The sequence below is a fragment of the Odontesthes bonariensis genome, chromosome 24, assembly GCF_027942865.1.
Source record: "Odontesthes bonariensis isolate fOdoBon6 chromosome 24, fOdoBon6.hap1, whole genome shotgun sequence".
In the NCBI taxonomy this organism is placed as follows: domain Eukaryota; kingdom Metazoa; phylum Chordata; class Actinopteri; order Atheriniformes; family Atherinopsidae; genus Odontesthes; species Odontesthes bonariensis.
In genome coordinates this window covers 21,721,849-21,737,460 of record NC_134529.1, presented here as the reverse complement: position 1 = coordinate 21,737,460, position 15,612 = coordinate 21,721,849, and the positions used below count along the sequence as shown (strand labels likewise).

The 15,612-nt window shown below is 46.9% G+C and overlaps 1 protein-coding gene across 1 annotated transcript; it reads right to left on the bottom strand.

Annotated features, from left to right (window-relative positions):
- Window positions 1-1,176: 1,176 nt before the first annotated feature.
- On the bottom strand, window positions 1,177-12,474 carry LOC142375545 (calmodulin-1). Its single transcript, XM_075459611.1, has 6 exons — window positions 12,363-12,474; window positions 7,668-7,698; window positions 6,707-6,850; window positions 3,403-3,509; window positions 3,115-3,250; window positions 1,177-2,421 (listed from the first exon to the last, which is right to left on the bottom strand). Exons 1-6 carry the CDS (start codon window positions 12,363-12,365, stop codon window positions 2,393-2,395), a joined length of 450 nt encoding a protein of 149 aa, XP_075315726.1. The 5' UTR covers window positions 12,366-12,474; the 3' UTR covers window positions 1,177-2,392.
- Window positions 12,475-15,612: the final 3,138 nt, after the last annotated feature.

Genomic DNA, 15,612 nt, shown 5'->3' with positions numbered 1-15,612 from the left:
CATTATAGCACTCAAACAAGTATGTGTGAGTAACGTGTAAGTATTCAACAGTCAGCAATTTAATATACCATTGCCATTTCCTTTTAAATGTACATTTTAAGGCTCAACAGCACAACTCCACTTCCAGCTATTTGCCATTGGCTCATCTGGTGCTGCAGGGAGGAGCCAAGAAGGACAGCTTGGAGTGTTTGCCTTTCGTTCTTCAAAATAAGACACCATGGCTGTAATTACCGGATGAAAGTTTGGCAGGATTTTTGTCCTGTTGCCCACCCTTCGCTTCACTCAACCTGTTTATCTGGTTGATGGAAGCAAGGCTCAGTCCACGGAAGCGTGTCCCCCTGTTTTAAAACAGAGCTGTAGAGATAATGTGCATCAGGAATGCAGAGAATGCTTTTTGCAGGTTTCTTGTTCCCCCCTTGAAAGTAGAATCCTCCCCACCTCACTGTGTGTGGTTTCTTTTTTTTCTCTTGGAAGACATGTTGGCGTGTACAAGGTAAGCGGGTTGCTTCATGCCGCGTTGGTGGGTGGAGAGCTGTCTGAGCTCGTCTTTTCTCTTCTCCCCACATGCTCAAATTACAGTCCAAATACAGTAAAAAAAAAAAAAAATTTAAAAAGTGATGCACCTCTTACTGTACATTTTCTAAAAAAAAAAATAACATGCAGGGTGCAATGGCACCGGAGCATTCATTGCTGTCTGCCCGTGTGTGCTGTGTAAAGAGTGCACACCACAGCAGTGTTATGGCCTGGTTTGCCTTATTAGGACAAGCCAACATGGAGTCATCAGCAGAAGCAGGAGGGTTTATTCAAACTCCCACTTGCCTTTTAAAAAAAAAAAAAAAAAACATCATCCCAGTTTCAGGATGCTTCTGTTGCCTAGCAACCAGCTGGGTCGTCTTGAGAGGGAAGAGAGGCGTCATAGATGGTGTATGTATATCCATGGCTGAGCGAACACACTCCGCTGCCTCTCCCTCCCTCCCCTGGGAGCAGCTCACCGCCATGTAATGATGCACAGAATTACAGTCCTGCTTAACATCACCCAGACACGGCACGTGGAGATGATTATAATCATTTATTGTTGACACATTTGTCTAGTCGGTAACCAACATACAGACTTGTTATGCTGCCTTTATAGATCATTGTCACAATCAAGCATAAGAAAAATGACATAAGACACGATAAAGTTCATGGTCTTTTATTTGAAAAAAAAATTAAAATAAAATAAAGACTAGCATGTACAACTTGGAATGAATGTAAACTGAACTCAGGCGAACAGTTGTAAAGACTGGTGTGCCGACACTCTGGGCAGCGTGCGCTGCCGCGAACCACGGCACACGCCCCCCTCACTATGCTCTCATCTGAGTTGAAAAACAGAAGAAGAAAAAGAAAAGCGAAGGCCAGTGATTCTCTCTTGCAAGAAAAGAGGACAGACACTCCATCTCAGCACAAAAAAAACAAAAGCAAAGAAAAACAAGCTCACCGTAAGACTTTTTAAGTCCCCCGTCCTTTAAAAAGGGAAGGACAAACAACTAAGATGGCCGTCCAGATAACATAACAAAAACAAAAGAACATGCCAAATGTTTGAAAATGTTTTTTTTTGTTGTTTTTTTGAACATGGTTTTTTTAAACTTTTTTTTTTTCATAGTTTTGTTTTGTTTTTTTTTTAACTTTTTTTTTGTTTGTTTTTTTTTAATCTAGCATACAATTAAGTCCCGTTCCACTTTTAACGTTTGAGTTAGAACCTGGTATATTCTCTCATTTCAACAGTACAGGGTTCCTCTCCAAATACAAAAAAACTGTACCAAACCAACAAGAGGACAGCTTATAGTGGAATCAGCACGCTCTGGTAGCCCGGAGGAGGGATGGCGGAGTGGGGGTGGGGGTCGGGGGGGTTGAGGGAGGCTTTTTTTTTTTGGGGGGGGGGGGGGGGGGGGGGGTGTTAGTGCTCCGGTCTCAAGCTGCATGCATGAAGAACAGAAAACAGAGAGAAAGAAGAGATGGCCAGCCCAGACATTTACCACGAGCAAATGGAACTGGAAGGAGTTCGCCAAATGCTTTTGCTTTAGTCTGAAGGTCGTAGTTACAGGGTTTGTTGTTATTATTATTTCAACTCGTCAAGTACTGATGCTAAACTGATCTTCAGGAGGAGGGGACAGGATCACTAACCATCATTTTCATGCAGACATTTTTTGTATATTTTTCCTGTGTGGACAGAAGGATACTTTTATTTCAACATTCAATTATTTTTCTATACAGAAACGGTATGAATAAATGAACTTTTTTTTCCTTTTTTTTTCTTCCAAGAGGTAAGTAAAACATTTTGATTTTTTTTTTTTTTCGCCTTTTTTTTCTTTTTCTTTTCTTCTAAGAGGGGACGGGATGGGGCGGGCGAGCTTCACTTTGCAGTCATCATCTGTACAAACTCTGCAGAGAGAGAGAGAGAGAGAGGACAATGAGGTCATCAGGTTTACGACGCTGGCGCAGCCTGTTGCCAGAGAGAGCAGTCGCCTGCTAAATTGTTAAATGCTTTATTAATTTTTTAATCAACTTGAGCAGGTTCAGAACACACATCCTAATTACTGTCCCCCTTTTCCAAACAGCTTCCATGTTCATCTCATTAAACCTGTTTGATTAAAAACCTTGCGCTTTGTGCTCACAGCGGCGCAGGAATGTGTGCAAACTAAAAATAAATAAATAAATGAAGAACAGGAGGCTTTTATTGTCCTTGGAGTGCGTTTTCTCCCCCCGCGTTACAGCGGAAACCTACAAGTAGGGCATGTTTCAACCGAGACTTATAGACGGTTTCAAATATATCAACAGCCTTCTAGAAAATGAGTGCAGTCTCTTGTGTAATGTGCCGAGGGACTGGCAGCGGGGGGGTTGGCGAAAGGAAGGAAGAAAGAGCGAAAACGCTCCGAGCTCAATGATGATCATTCAGAAGGACGCATTTCCCCCTTACAAATAACAACATACGGCATGTCGCTAATGTCTTGCAGTAAAATGCAAAGCTTTGAAAATGAGGCGCTCGGTTCAGCCGGTTTAATAAAAGCTTACACCTTGGCCTAGAAAATGAAGCTATTTCGGCTCCGTGACAGTTTAGTATGCGCTTCCTTTTACCTTCATAGTTGACCTGTCCGTCTCCATCGATGTCTGCTTCTCTGATCATCTCGTCCACCTCCTCGTCTGTTAGCTTCTCTCCGAGGTTCGTCATGACGTGGCGGAGCTCTGCGGCGCTGATGTAGCCGTTTCCGTCCTGGAAGCACACGGCGCAGAATCAAACAAGTGAAACGCTGACAACCAGGTAAGTTCATGAGACATGGCGTTGACTTAAAAGACTTAAACCATACAAGTTTGCCAGCTGTGTAAACTATCGTTCACTCATGATGCCGGTTGGACCTTCCTTACCTTATCAAATACCCTGAAAGCCTCACGGATCTCCTCCTCGCTGTCTGTGTCCTTCATTTTTCTGGCCATCATGGTCAGGAACTCTGGGAAGTCGATGGTTCCATTACCTGGAATGGGTGATCGATGAGACATTTAATCAACTCTAAACTGCAATCACCTAAAAGCCAACTCTAGTAGAGAAAATATAACCGGCATTTAGCTGATGAAAAGCACCCGAACGAAAATATTAATGTAGTGCTTTAACTTTTTTACCCGTGTGTGACAGTAACGTTTTCATTGTCCTGTGGGCCAAAACTTTGTCCAGACTGCCAGCGAGCAACTTGAGACAGAGTAATCGGTGGGAGGTGAGGAGCCCTCAAACCATGTTATTATCCACCTAATATCCACTACAGGCTGAAAGGAGAGGGTGTGTGTGTGCATGTGAGAAACTCTGTGTTTCCCTTTCTTCCTCAGGGAAACCCTAGGAAAATGTTATATGTAACACAGCAGGACTGCAAAGAGGGGAAGCCATGGCCAGTCATCCGTATTGTAGACATTTGGTGTACTGTGCTGCCCGGCCTTCAACAGGGCCTGGATGAATCACAGGCTCATCTCCTCTGGTGGCCCAGTCACAAGCACAAGGGAGAAGGGAAGGAGAGATGACAAGTAGGTGGGGCACTTCAAACCAGATGCTCCGTCCCTTCTTATCCACCCTCCAGTCTCTCTTTTTGTCCTCGTTTTCCAGCTTGCACTTCACCCAGAAGCGAAAAAAGAGTCTGAGCAGATGAATCGCTGGCGGCGTTTCAGGTGGCACAAACGGCAGCTGCTGTTCTGGTGGCGCCGTGTACGTTTACGGTGAGATCAATATCCGTGTAGCTGTTGTCACAACAGGATTAATAAGGGATCAGACCCTCTTGACAGTGGAAGGATCTATGAGGAGCTCAGTGGCTCATCAGCTACACCGCAGGAGGGATGATGGGAGAGTGAACCTCATGGAAAGCTTCCCATTGTGTAGCTCAGGAGCTGCTTTAAGACCGAGTGGAAGTGTGTTCCCATCAACAACTGACAAGAAACACACAGAGCCGTGTAAGGGGATTGAAGTGAAGGTCAGGGACGACAAGGGTAAAGGACCCATGAGGATTAGCCCCAGGGTGGGATTGTAGGCAGATTAACCAATGAGAGAGCATGCCTCACAGAGACAGATAAAGAGGAGAGCGGATGTGTGCGCAGAACAAAAAGGGATGTGGTAATGTGATGGGGCAGATGGCGATCTCACGGCCCAGGGAAACATTCTAAGGACCCGTTATCTAACACCCAGAGACGCCCAGCAGCACGGAGGGAACACACGCCGCCGCTGTGGTTGTCCCAGACTTGTACAACTGGACGACCACAATCTGAGGAAGGGAGGGGGCGAGACTAAGGAGCCGCAGTAGCCCTCCAGTGATATCTGCTCAGCTGAAGCTCAGGCCAGCTGCAGCGGGGTGGAGCAGGGATGGAAGCAGGCGCGATGAAGATGGGAAGAAGGCAGATGGGAAGAAAAAGAGAAAATGGTGGGAGGGAGAAAGAGAGAAAAAAAAAAAAGGAGAGGGAGGAAGGAAGGAAGTGAGTGGGCGGCAGGGAGGGAGATGGAGATGAGGGAGATGTGAAGAGGAGAGAATATAAGGAGTGAACCGAGTGGGAGATGGTGCGATTACACATAAGAGGTGCTGACGCAAACTATAGAGGGCTGAGGCATCTCGGCACGCTCGCACGTACGATGGTTGCCCCCCCGCATCATAAAGCCGACTTCCATCCCTGAACTGAGGAAGGACTGCGTAATGATGGGTGGCGTGCTGAGGCAACATGCAGCACTTCTGACATGGGATACAAGAGCCTTTGCATCATCTCTGAGCAGGTTTATCCAGATTCTATCTGACACTGTAAGCCAAGTTCCTCAGAGATCACAGCCAAATGACCAACAGTTCCTTTCGACTGTCCTGTCCTGCTAAACCTGTCCGTCCCCTCTGGCATTCATTGTAATTCTTTGCCACAGCCTCCCTGTTTGGTAAAAAAAAAAAAAGGGCAGATTTTCAATGGGCTAGCTGACATCCCATGGCTGCTGGTGTGGGTACTGGATGTGCAGGCCGCAGAGAGGACTTATGTAACCACTTTTATTTTCCATTACTACCTTCACTGCTGTCTGACCTAGATTGCATCAGCCAAGGGAGGCAGAGGCAGAACAAGGGGATGTTAGTGAGGGTTCGTGTGTGTGTGTGTGTGTATGCTTGCTCTTGGGTGCAGCTCAGGGGTGTGGGGTGGCACTGAGCATGGTGGGAGGACGTTTCGCTGAAAAGGGGGGAGCCAAGCTGCGGTGCAATTGATTTCTTCTGATCAATGTGGTCCCATTACGAAGTTCTATAAGCTGACAGAGCGGCGCTGTGGTAAAGTGACTGATGACATCCTTTGCTGCCCAAGGACGATCCGCTTCTGAGCAAGTAGCCAACTTCTTGGGCTCCTCTCAACCTCTGTTTTTCTGTGTGTGGTCTCAGAGCCCCTCCCTCACTCACAGGGCCTATGGGAGACACTAAGAGAGGGCGAATGGGCTCTCAGCAGGGGGAGCAGCGCTGAGTCTGTTCTGAAAACTCCACCTGCTCTTCCATATCCCCGAGACTGTCAACTATGACGGAGTTGAACACACAGCGTCTGAACTGCTGACACAGAAGGATATGTCATCTGACAATAAAGCTGGCCAGACAGTTGTCTTGGACAGTTGGCGGAAAAGGGAGGGAGATGGGCAACAACATCGCTGAGATGGGTGTTTTGAGATGGGTTAGTAATGGACTCTCCGTCTAATCCCCCTTCCATTTAACACCGAAGTCAGACAGTGACATGAAATCATGGTCATATCCCCCGCAGCGATGATGAATAACCAGTTAAAAAATTTAATAAAAAAAAGGGTTACAACTGTGTAGTCTTTTTAAAAGTCCTGTAAATGGGAGCGACAGTTGCCGGTCATTTTGCTGATTAAAATAAAAAAACGGCGGCGTTACAAAAGAGGATCATATTAACCTAAATATTAAAACCCTCCCCCATTGCTTGAACAGGCTTCGCAGAAAAAATTGAGCACATTTAATGATTTGCCAGCACATCAGCCAGAGGTGAGCACTCATTGTGTTCAGACCACGTGAGCCACATAATTGATCTAAATCCCCGCCACCTTTTATCGCACAACACATTTAGTGATGACTCAGCCCTCTGACTGAGTTCTGTATGAGATGTTCGAGCAGTTGCTGTATGGCAGAGAACAGTCGTGCCTCTTGGGCTAAATCGAGCGCGGCGTACGTACCGTCAGCATCCACCTCATTGATCATGTCCTGCAGTTCGGCCTCTGTGGGGTTCTGGCCCAGCGACCTCATGACGGTGCCAAGCTCTTTGGTGGTGATGGTGCCGTCGCCATCCTTGTCGAATAAGGAGAAGGCCTCCTTGAACTCTGCAGGGGATTGGGGAAGAAGAGCGGGGTTAGATGGGTGCCGCTGCGCGGTCACACAGACAGGTTATATGGGGGCACCGCGGTCTGTTCCGCAGGGTTAATCGATTCCTGTTAGCGGCGAGGGGCAGCTGTTAACCAAGTTTGGGCTTGTCTGGAAAAAGTGGCCAATAGTTGCGAATGCGCTGAGCTCTTAACAGGTTTTTTTTTGGACCACGCACAATGGAAAACATAGCAGATAAAAAAGCAGAAAATTGGAGTTTGTGTGCAACACTCATTCTTTCTTAGGCCTCTTTAACTTTAGGCCGTATAAACCCAACCGGAGGGGGTAAAATGGGCAACAGTGTGCATTAGCCTTGGGGGTCTTAGCACAAGTTAATTAACCACAGAGGGGGTTTGACTGAGGGGGAAATGCAGCTCCCAGTTTTAGAACAAAGCCTCCATCATTTATTTATGAGGAGTATCAAGGTGCTTTAACTCGTACACTCGGCTGGAAAACTGTCTGTTCACTGTGGCTTTGTGGGTTTGGGGCCCTGACTCATGATTGCCGTAAACACTTCTCCCCCTTATGTCCCGCTCGTTCTGAAAAGCTAATGATCGGCCGAGGGAGAGCAGCTGCCAAATCCTTCAATGTTCTGTTTCACTTCATGTGACGTGGAAGCGGCCAGAACAGCTAATGAGAGACATTACCTTGCACGACTGCAGAGCTTTATTGAATAACGCTGGGTGGAACTAATTCACTGGTAGCCAGTAAACAATATTACAAAAAAAAAAACTAAGTATAGGAGGGAGGAAAGGGGAGAAAGGAGGGGGCTCTTACCTGCAATCTGTTCCTCTGTTAGTTGATCAGCCTGTAGTTTGGGGGGAAGAAAAAAAAAAAAAAAAAAGGGAGATTGTTACAAAAAAGCAAGTTACTCAACAAGGCTAAATATATCAAATTTCAAAGCATTTCGTCATTACATTCCCCATTATGCCTGCCCGCCCAGCAACCAGCACATGGCTAAACACTGGCTACTGTGTTCGAGGGCTCAGCGCTGGCCTCAATGTAGAGTCACCACCAGAGGCCTCCAACTGGCCTCTCCTTTTGAGAGCGCTAAAATGCACCCGAGACATTCAAAACCAAACCAGTGTCACTACCGAATTTTATGCTTCTCTCAGCAGAATCGCACCGTGCCCAGTTGAGCTCATACGTGTCAAAGTTTCATGCCATATGAGTCCATCTCCTCTCTGGTGCCATAAAACAATAAACCATGTTGAAAATCTTTTATCTGACCTGGCCGAGCACGATAGCAGAGGCTTATCGAAGCGGTTTTAGAAAGGGTGCGTTTGTTTGACAGGCTGCGAGGGAGATTGTCAGCTCTGCGCGCACTGACAGCGCGCGACCTTTACCTCCCAGCCGATGACTGGTTCCATACGACAGACTCGTGTAGAAGCACGTCGAAAAGCAGGTCGCGCTTTACGAGATACTGTGATAAAACAGACGAGGCGCCGTCTCCTCACCGGGAGCGAACTTTCAGGGTGTGTGCGCTCCACGGTGTTTGGTTCCTGGTTTTCTAATGGCTGATAGTGACTCACACAAGCTTTAAATGGCTGGGACACAAGTATCCCTGGCCAAGCCTTTTACAAAGATGGATCAAACTCTTTTATTTTTGGTAAAAAAAATAAAGTAAAATCGACCATCACATTTCACACAAACACCCTTAAGAGGTAAAGTGTAAACATGGAGCTACTGGTGCAAATAACTCCCAGCGATACACCCCCACCCCACCCCCATCCCTGCCTTATAAAAAATGAAGGTATTTTTATTATCATTGTTAACAGACCACTCTGACATCATTGTACTTGGCAGCAGAGATGGAACACACACAGACAAACATGAGCAGTCACATATGCTGGCTCACACACACACACACACACACACACACACACACACACACACACACACACACACACACACACACACACACACACACACACACACACACACACACAGAGTCCGCCTTAATGGCTTTCTTCCTCTACACCAATACTTTCCATGCCCATGTTTCCTGTGAATTAGTCAGAGTAGCCATTTGTGCCTCAGATTGAGCTCCTCCAGCCCGCCATCATGTTTACGTGTTTGTACGAGCAACCTGGCTTTAAATACAGCCGAGCAGACATGCAATAACAAAGTCATCCGTGAATCCTGTGACTGCAGAGACCTGAGCCTCATTATGAGGCCATGTTTGGAGGTGAGGCCATTTCATTTTGGAAATCAAGCCAGCAAATTGAATTTGTTGCGTAAGGACTAGATTAGTTTAGTCTGGATAACATTTAGCAGATCGTCACATGGCGGCGCCGCCAGCTGACCTTTAGCTTTCCTCAAACTGAGGGGCTTCACCTCGCGGTTTGAGCAGCAGCGGCGGCCATTGGTCGGATCAATCGAGGCAGTGTTCGGGGCGAGCTTCAGCTGCACTCGTATGACTGGCTGGCCTGATTCAGTAACCTGCGCGACACACAAACAATGCCCCCCCCCCTCCATCTGAAAACAGTCGTATTGATCCCAAAACGCCATCCAGTTTGGCCGATGCTCTCAGTTTCATTTGGGTATTTTTAGTCTTTCTCCTTTTTGTGCTTTCCCAAATGTTTATTCCCTACTTTTTAATCTGCATTCCCATCTTCCCTTAGTCACCGTCTTTGTCAGGCTTTATCATATCTGCTCTATCTTTGCTGTCTCCTTCAGCCCCCCCCCCCTTAGCAGACAGGGTGTGGGGTTTGGTGACTCAGTGCTATGGATCCTCCCTTGGCAAAGACCCAAGGTGCTGGGGCCCTCTGGTGCCGCAGCACCAGCAATCCCCCCCCCCCCTCACCCTTGCACCTCAGCCAATACCAAATCCTCCTCTTCCAGACCTTTCCCCTCGGTGCGTCTCTTTTCTTCTCCCAGTATGCGAGAGGAAACTCCCCGTGATTCACCATCCCCAGCGTCCTATGGGCAGTTGTTTGCTGCCAGGTTTTTGGTCTAAATAACAGCTTGTAGTGGGACGGGAGTCTGTGTATGTGTGTGTGTGTAAAGGTGGTGGGGTGCTCTGCTGGCAGTGGTTCACTGGCATGAGTGGGTCAACCACTCCCACTGTCGCCCGGGCAGCAGACCTCAGCACTCCAAATAGGACAGTGGGAGGCAGGAGGCACTTCTCTGGGCCAGTGAGGAACATCTTTCGCTCATATTCGATGCCATATCACCCTCACACAAACAAAACAAGCCCCTCCCTGCTCACACTAAGCTTAATTAGATCGGGGAGGCCGCATGAAAGTGAACGCCAACACGGGTGTTCTCCTTTAACAACGCTCGATCAATGTTTAATGTGCTTTTTGTGTGGCTGATCGGTTCAGTGTGAGGTGCCCAAACGGCCCCGTGTTCAAGGTGTAGCACCAACTGTCACTCTGACAGATGGCTGTGACAAACACACACTCACATACACACTTTCATCCACGCTAAAAGAAGCACAAAGAGTCAGTGTGACACACACACACACACACACACACACACACACACACAAGCTCCCTCTCTATTGGACCACCGAGTGTTGAACGAGTCCTTTCTTTCTCTGAGGCCGGACAAAAGACAGAGAGGCCTCGAGGTTGAGCTGCGTTTGCAGGGGGGGGGGCTGCGTAGAAACAACACCACGTTCACAACACCCAACAGCAGAGCCAGTTGACCATATGGCTGGTGGCGGCAGGTGACTCCTGCTCCAGGCCACAGACAGGACTTTATCGCTCCGAGACACCGGGAGCACGGAACACAGCAATGCGTTGCCGCCAAAGCATATAAATTATTCACTGCAGCGGATCAGATGTGCGCCAAGTTACTAAACATGCATCAGCAAACAAGAGCTTAACAGGAACAGGATAGGGCCACAGCGAGGTTCCACTACTTATTCGATACTTCCACCTCAATGGATGTGCCTGTTTCCACCTCAGTGGGCCTATTGCTGCGGACAACAGGCTTGCGCCCATGGATTAAACTTTTCAGGGACGAACATCAACTCTACATTACACTCCAATTACCGCGCCGCGTTGCAACGTGAAACTGAATAGTAGCTTGATACCATATGTGGGATATCTGATTGCAGCATGAGGGAGGGGGGGGGTCTAGAGCTTCTTGACTCCCTCAGGCAGAAAGGCCTCTGTTCCACATCCAGATCATTTCCACTTGGTAACTTCTTATGTGACGTAGCTGGTGGAGAGGCTCTGTTTCATTAGCTGGCTGCAGATGTCAGAGTGAGTGTGACAGAGTGGCTCCAACATCTGAAGAAGCCTTGCTCGTTTTCAATGGCAATGACTACCAAAAAAAAAAAATCAATTAAAACCGTTTAACGTTCCCCTTAAATGTCTACTACGGCAGAATGTGGCGTAGAAACTAAATATAGGAACAGCAGCACGGTGGCCTCGTAATATTCATGTTTCACTCCTGTCTGGTGGTCGCGTTGGTTCGGAGAAAAGTTCACTGCACTCGTTCACGCTGTGGCGGTGACCAGTGCCACAACCAACGAGCTTCTTGGGCAACTCAACAGTGGTGCCACATTTGCATAACATCGGAAATTTGCAAGGAGCCAACCAAATCAGCCGACATAACCCAAACAGATAACCCAGCCCCATGATAAAACCTCAGAGGCTGCAGGGGAGCCGAAACGGCGTCCGACACCGCTTCTCGGTGGCTCTCCCAGACGCTCGCTGTCACCTTACAATTACAGAATATGGTCAGTTTCCGTTGCGGAACACTGACGAGGTACAATAGTGCGGTTCCTCTTCATGGACACAGCACGGCACGAGAGGAAAGACAAAGTGCAATCCAGAAAAAAGGGGAAACCGAACGCGGCCAGACACTTCACATCATGAGTGGCGACATACGCGGGTTCGCCGCGAGCGAGAACAGATAACTAAACGCACATATAGGGAAGTGCTTCCCTGTTACAGTAGAAGTATTGTCGCTCTCTTATATTCCTCACTGTGCCTCCCCACACGCCTGCGCTCATAAGGCGGATTGTAAATTGTGCCCTCAGGCACTTATGGCTACAGAATTATGCTGTAATAACCGAGAATAGCTTGCTAGGTGTCCCGCTGCCGCTAAATCTACTCCCAAGTTTTAACTCGAGTCACAACGGGCAGCAGTATCCCGCCACTTGATACGCTGTAACCCAACAGCATACTGCGCAGTTATGAAGCACATTCAGCCCTAATATAAAAGTGGACACGATATTAAACACAGAGCGGGCAAGGCGAGCACAAACAGCCCACAACGTGGCTTCGTTTAATCCCTTTGTATTCGCTGAAACATATAAATTGCGCCTCGCGGGCGTTTTCCGTCTCCTCTGTGCATGCGAATGGACTGGAAGAGGAATCAGTGACTGAACAGCAGATACAGAAACAACCAAAATCTTAAAAAGCTCCGGCGGGTATGCGCTTGCAACACGCAGGTGTCCCAACGATTAAAACGCTTTTACCCCCCCAGATAGACAGAATGAATGACTATACATACCATGTCGGATGGGTTGTGTGCTTGCTGGTCTGTGGAGGCAGACTAGGAGTGTGCTCGTTCCTTAGATGGAGTTCCACTGGCGGGTTTGGAGTGTGTATATTGGCCGTGGCCAGAATGGGGATTGTCTGTGTATCCTTCCGCCGCACTAGCACTTATCACTCACTTCCTTATTTCAATTCCGAGCTGTTGCAGCAGTAAAGGCCTCCAACAGCCAACACACCAATCACAGGGGCCGAAACGTCTGCAGTGCACGGAGAGCATCCTCTTGCTCGTTTTAACTGCATGACTGGGGATGTGTTTGACGAGTAATTAATTGTTATCAATAATGCTCTCTTTTGCTAGGATGGTGTTTTTCAACAGCAGCAGAGAGTCTTGTGCAGTTTGCAGCTGCCACTGGCCAACTTCATGTAGAGCAAAGCCAAAGTGAAGCCACGTAAGCTTTATGTCCTCAACTGAAACCCTGGATGATGAATACTTGTCGATACAAATGTTATTAAAATGGACGTTTGCTCTGACCATCCCCTCCCAGAGGCCATATTTCGCAAATACTTTTTATTTCTCTTCCGTTTTTCTTTCAAAGTGTGATCTCGCAAGACGCGATATAGTGCACATTTAGATTAAGCTACACGAAGTACAGATAAAATAGATCATTTAGTTGACCTCAAACAAATTGTGGGGTCTGGGTGGTTCAGCAGTTAACTTTGAGCTGCCAAGAATGAGGAGGATAAGTTCATATGCAAACTGAGAGAATGCATTTTTTCCAGGATTTATATCTGAAAGTCTGTTAAGTATGGCAAAAGGGAAAGTTTAATTGTAAGATTCCCAGATTAAACCACTATATGACTGTTTTTTTTTTTTTTTTTTCAAACTTATTTACAGTTTTATTGTTTACCTGTTTTGAACTCACTGGCTTTGGGGAGAAAATACAGACTGCTCCTTTAAATACAAACAGGTAATTGTGAACTCTCGCTACTTTCAGCGAATGATGAGCCTTATATAAAAATGACCAACTTTACATTCATATAATCAAATTATTAGAGATTCTGTGGCTTCCCTCAATCCCCTCAAGCTTTTGGAATCATTATTCTGAGAGAGAGGCGGACTCCATCTTGACAGAGGGTACTACTTTGCAGCCGCGGAAGGATACCTCGTGTAGGAAGCCCGGTTGACACTGGAGAATTTGCGGCGCCTGTGTGTGTGATGGCGTTTCTGATTGGCCACTGCAGACCTGCAATATTATACTCTATGTGTCGGCCACATCGATTGGCTGCACGGGACCTGCATTGCACCAGGCAGTGGCACTTGATGGAAATGTAATAAATATAAATACACGAAAGTAAGAAACTAAAGCGCCTTTGAGCAGCGTGTTTGTTCCGCCCTGTTAGCGTCTGTGATTATTTCGAGTTCATAATTATTTGTTTTGTCGAGACGGACGGAAATGCGACAGGTCTTCATTGGCGCCGGGCAAATGTTTGATAGGCTAGATATGGGAAGTGCACACATTTACCATTGGTTGCTAAAAAAAAAAAGGCTGGCAGGCCTACGTGAAATTAACTATAATGTGTGTCGTTTACCCGAAGTAACCCGGCTGCTTCCTGAAGAGAACGCAATAACCTGGACTGGCAGAATGACAATGCAGAATTTGGCAAAGTAATGTTGTCTCTCTTGCTCTCTCTCTCTCTACACACACACCCACACACACCAAGTGCTCCAGCATGTTTATATGGCGTGAACCTGGCAAAAGCACCACCAAGCGGACAAAGTTGAGAAACGATGGAAGGTTTAGAGTCAGCCAGGCAGCAAGACGCAAGAAAGATGCAACGCACCGAAAATGGCTTTAATGAACCTCCTTAAAAGGAGGCGTTTCTTCTAAATCCCGAAGAGACTGAAGGCCATTTAGAGTGTACTGCATTTCATGATGTCAAAGTACTTGTTTGTGTGTACAGCTGCTCGTAGTGTAACTGTACACACACACACACACACACACTAAAGACTTCTTCACATTTGTTGTCATGGCCCAACAAAGCAAATCTGAACTAGAACCTCTCGTGGTCTGGTGGCTCTAAACCCAAGTTTAACGTGTTAATCTGCTGGAACTAATCAGGAGCGCTTGCTGAATTTGTTCAGTGTTTTGCCCTGTTTACCAGAAGAAACAGATATTGCATAAGCAGATATACATTTTGTTTTCCACAGCTTTGCAGCTGTCTCTCTCCTTCACACACACACACAAGAACATACGTGCTCTCCTTTCAATACTTGTCTCTTTGCGGCACCACATAGATGGAGGTATGAGGACAGATGATGATTTCCCTAGGCCTGTATTATCAACAGTTTGAGCAATGCCCCCTCGCATCTTAACTGAAAACTGCCTCTAAACAGCTCGATTAAAAACCTGAACTGTCTGGATTTGCAGTCTACATCAGCTTTAGTGTATTCCAGTACATTCTAACAATGACAAATGTTCAGTAATTCTATCTGTATTCAGTTTGTGTGCTCAATGGGTCGAATTAGGACAAATGCCTCCCCTCCCGGCCCATGTTGCCTAACATACCACACTTGATTTCAATGGGTTTGTACGAGCTGCATTCGAAATGTGTGACTGATCTAATAAGGCAAGAGCGTTTTCTAAGGGGGCTGCTGTACAGCTGCAGCAGCAGGACTCCAGCCCGGAGAAGGCCTCGTAAAGTGGTTCGATGTTTGCTGCATGGGGCCACTTTCTGCTGAGCACGGAGTTACACGCGGTTCCACATCAAGAGGAGTTAAATCAACGCCGCCGTTCTCCGCGTGTCAGACTGCAGCAAGGCCAACTTGGTTTGGATTTACTTAACCTACAGGCTGATTTGAATCCAGCAGGAATGAATCAAATCGCATCACTCCTTTATTTGATGCAAATAGCTAGAACTCCAGACATCGACGTGCACTGAAAATTCAGCGACTTGTCCCTCTTCTTTGGAAGCAGTCCCTGTGAAGACTTTGGAAGTGACGCATTAATGCATTGACATAATGCAGCTCCTGGAGCCAGTGTTCGAGTTAAAGGCTTCAGTCAGGGTGCTTTAATTATGTGCATCTTTGCTGTCATCAAACTATGTTAGAGTCATGCAGATTATTCCAGTAATTAGTGCTGGAACGAGCAGTTTCCCTCAGGCTCTTTGGGTCTATGGGCTCTGCATATCCTAGCAAATATACTGTGCTTCGTTTTTAAGAAACTGGTCAGAGAAAGCTCAGAATTCTCCATAAAATATGACCAGAC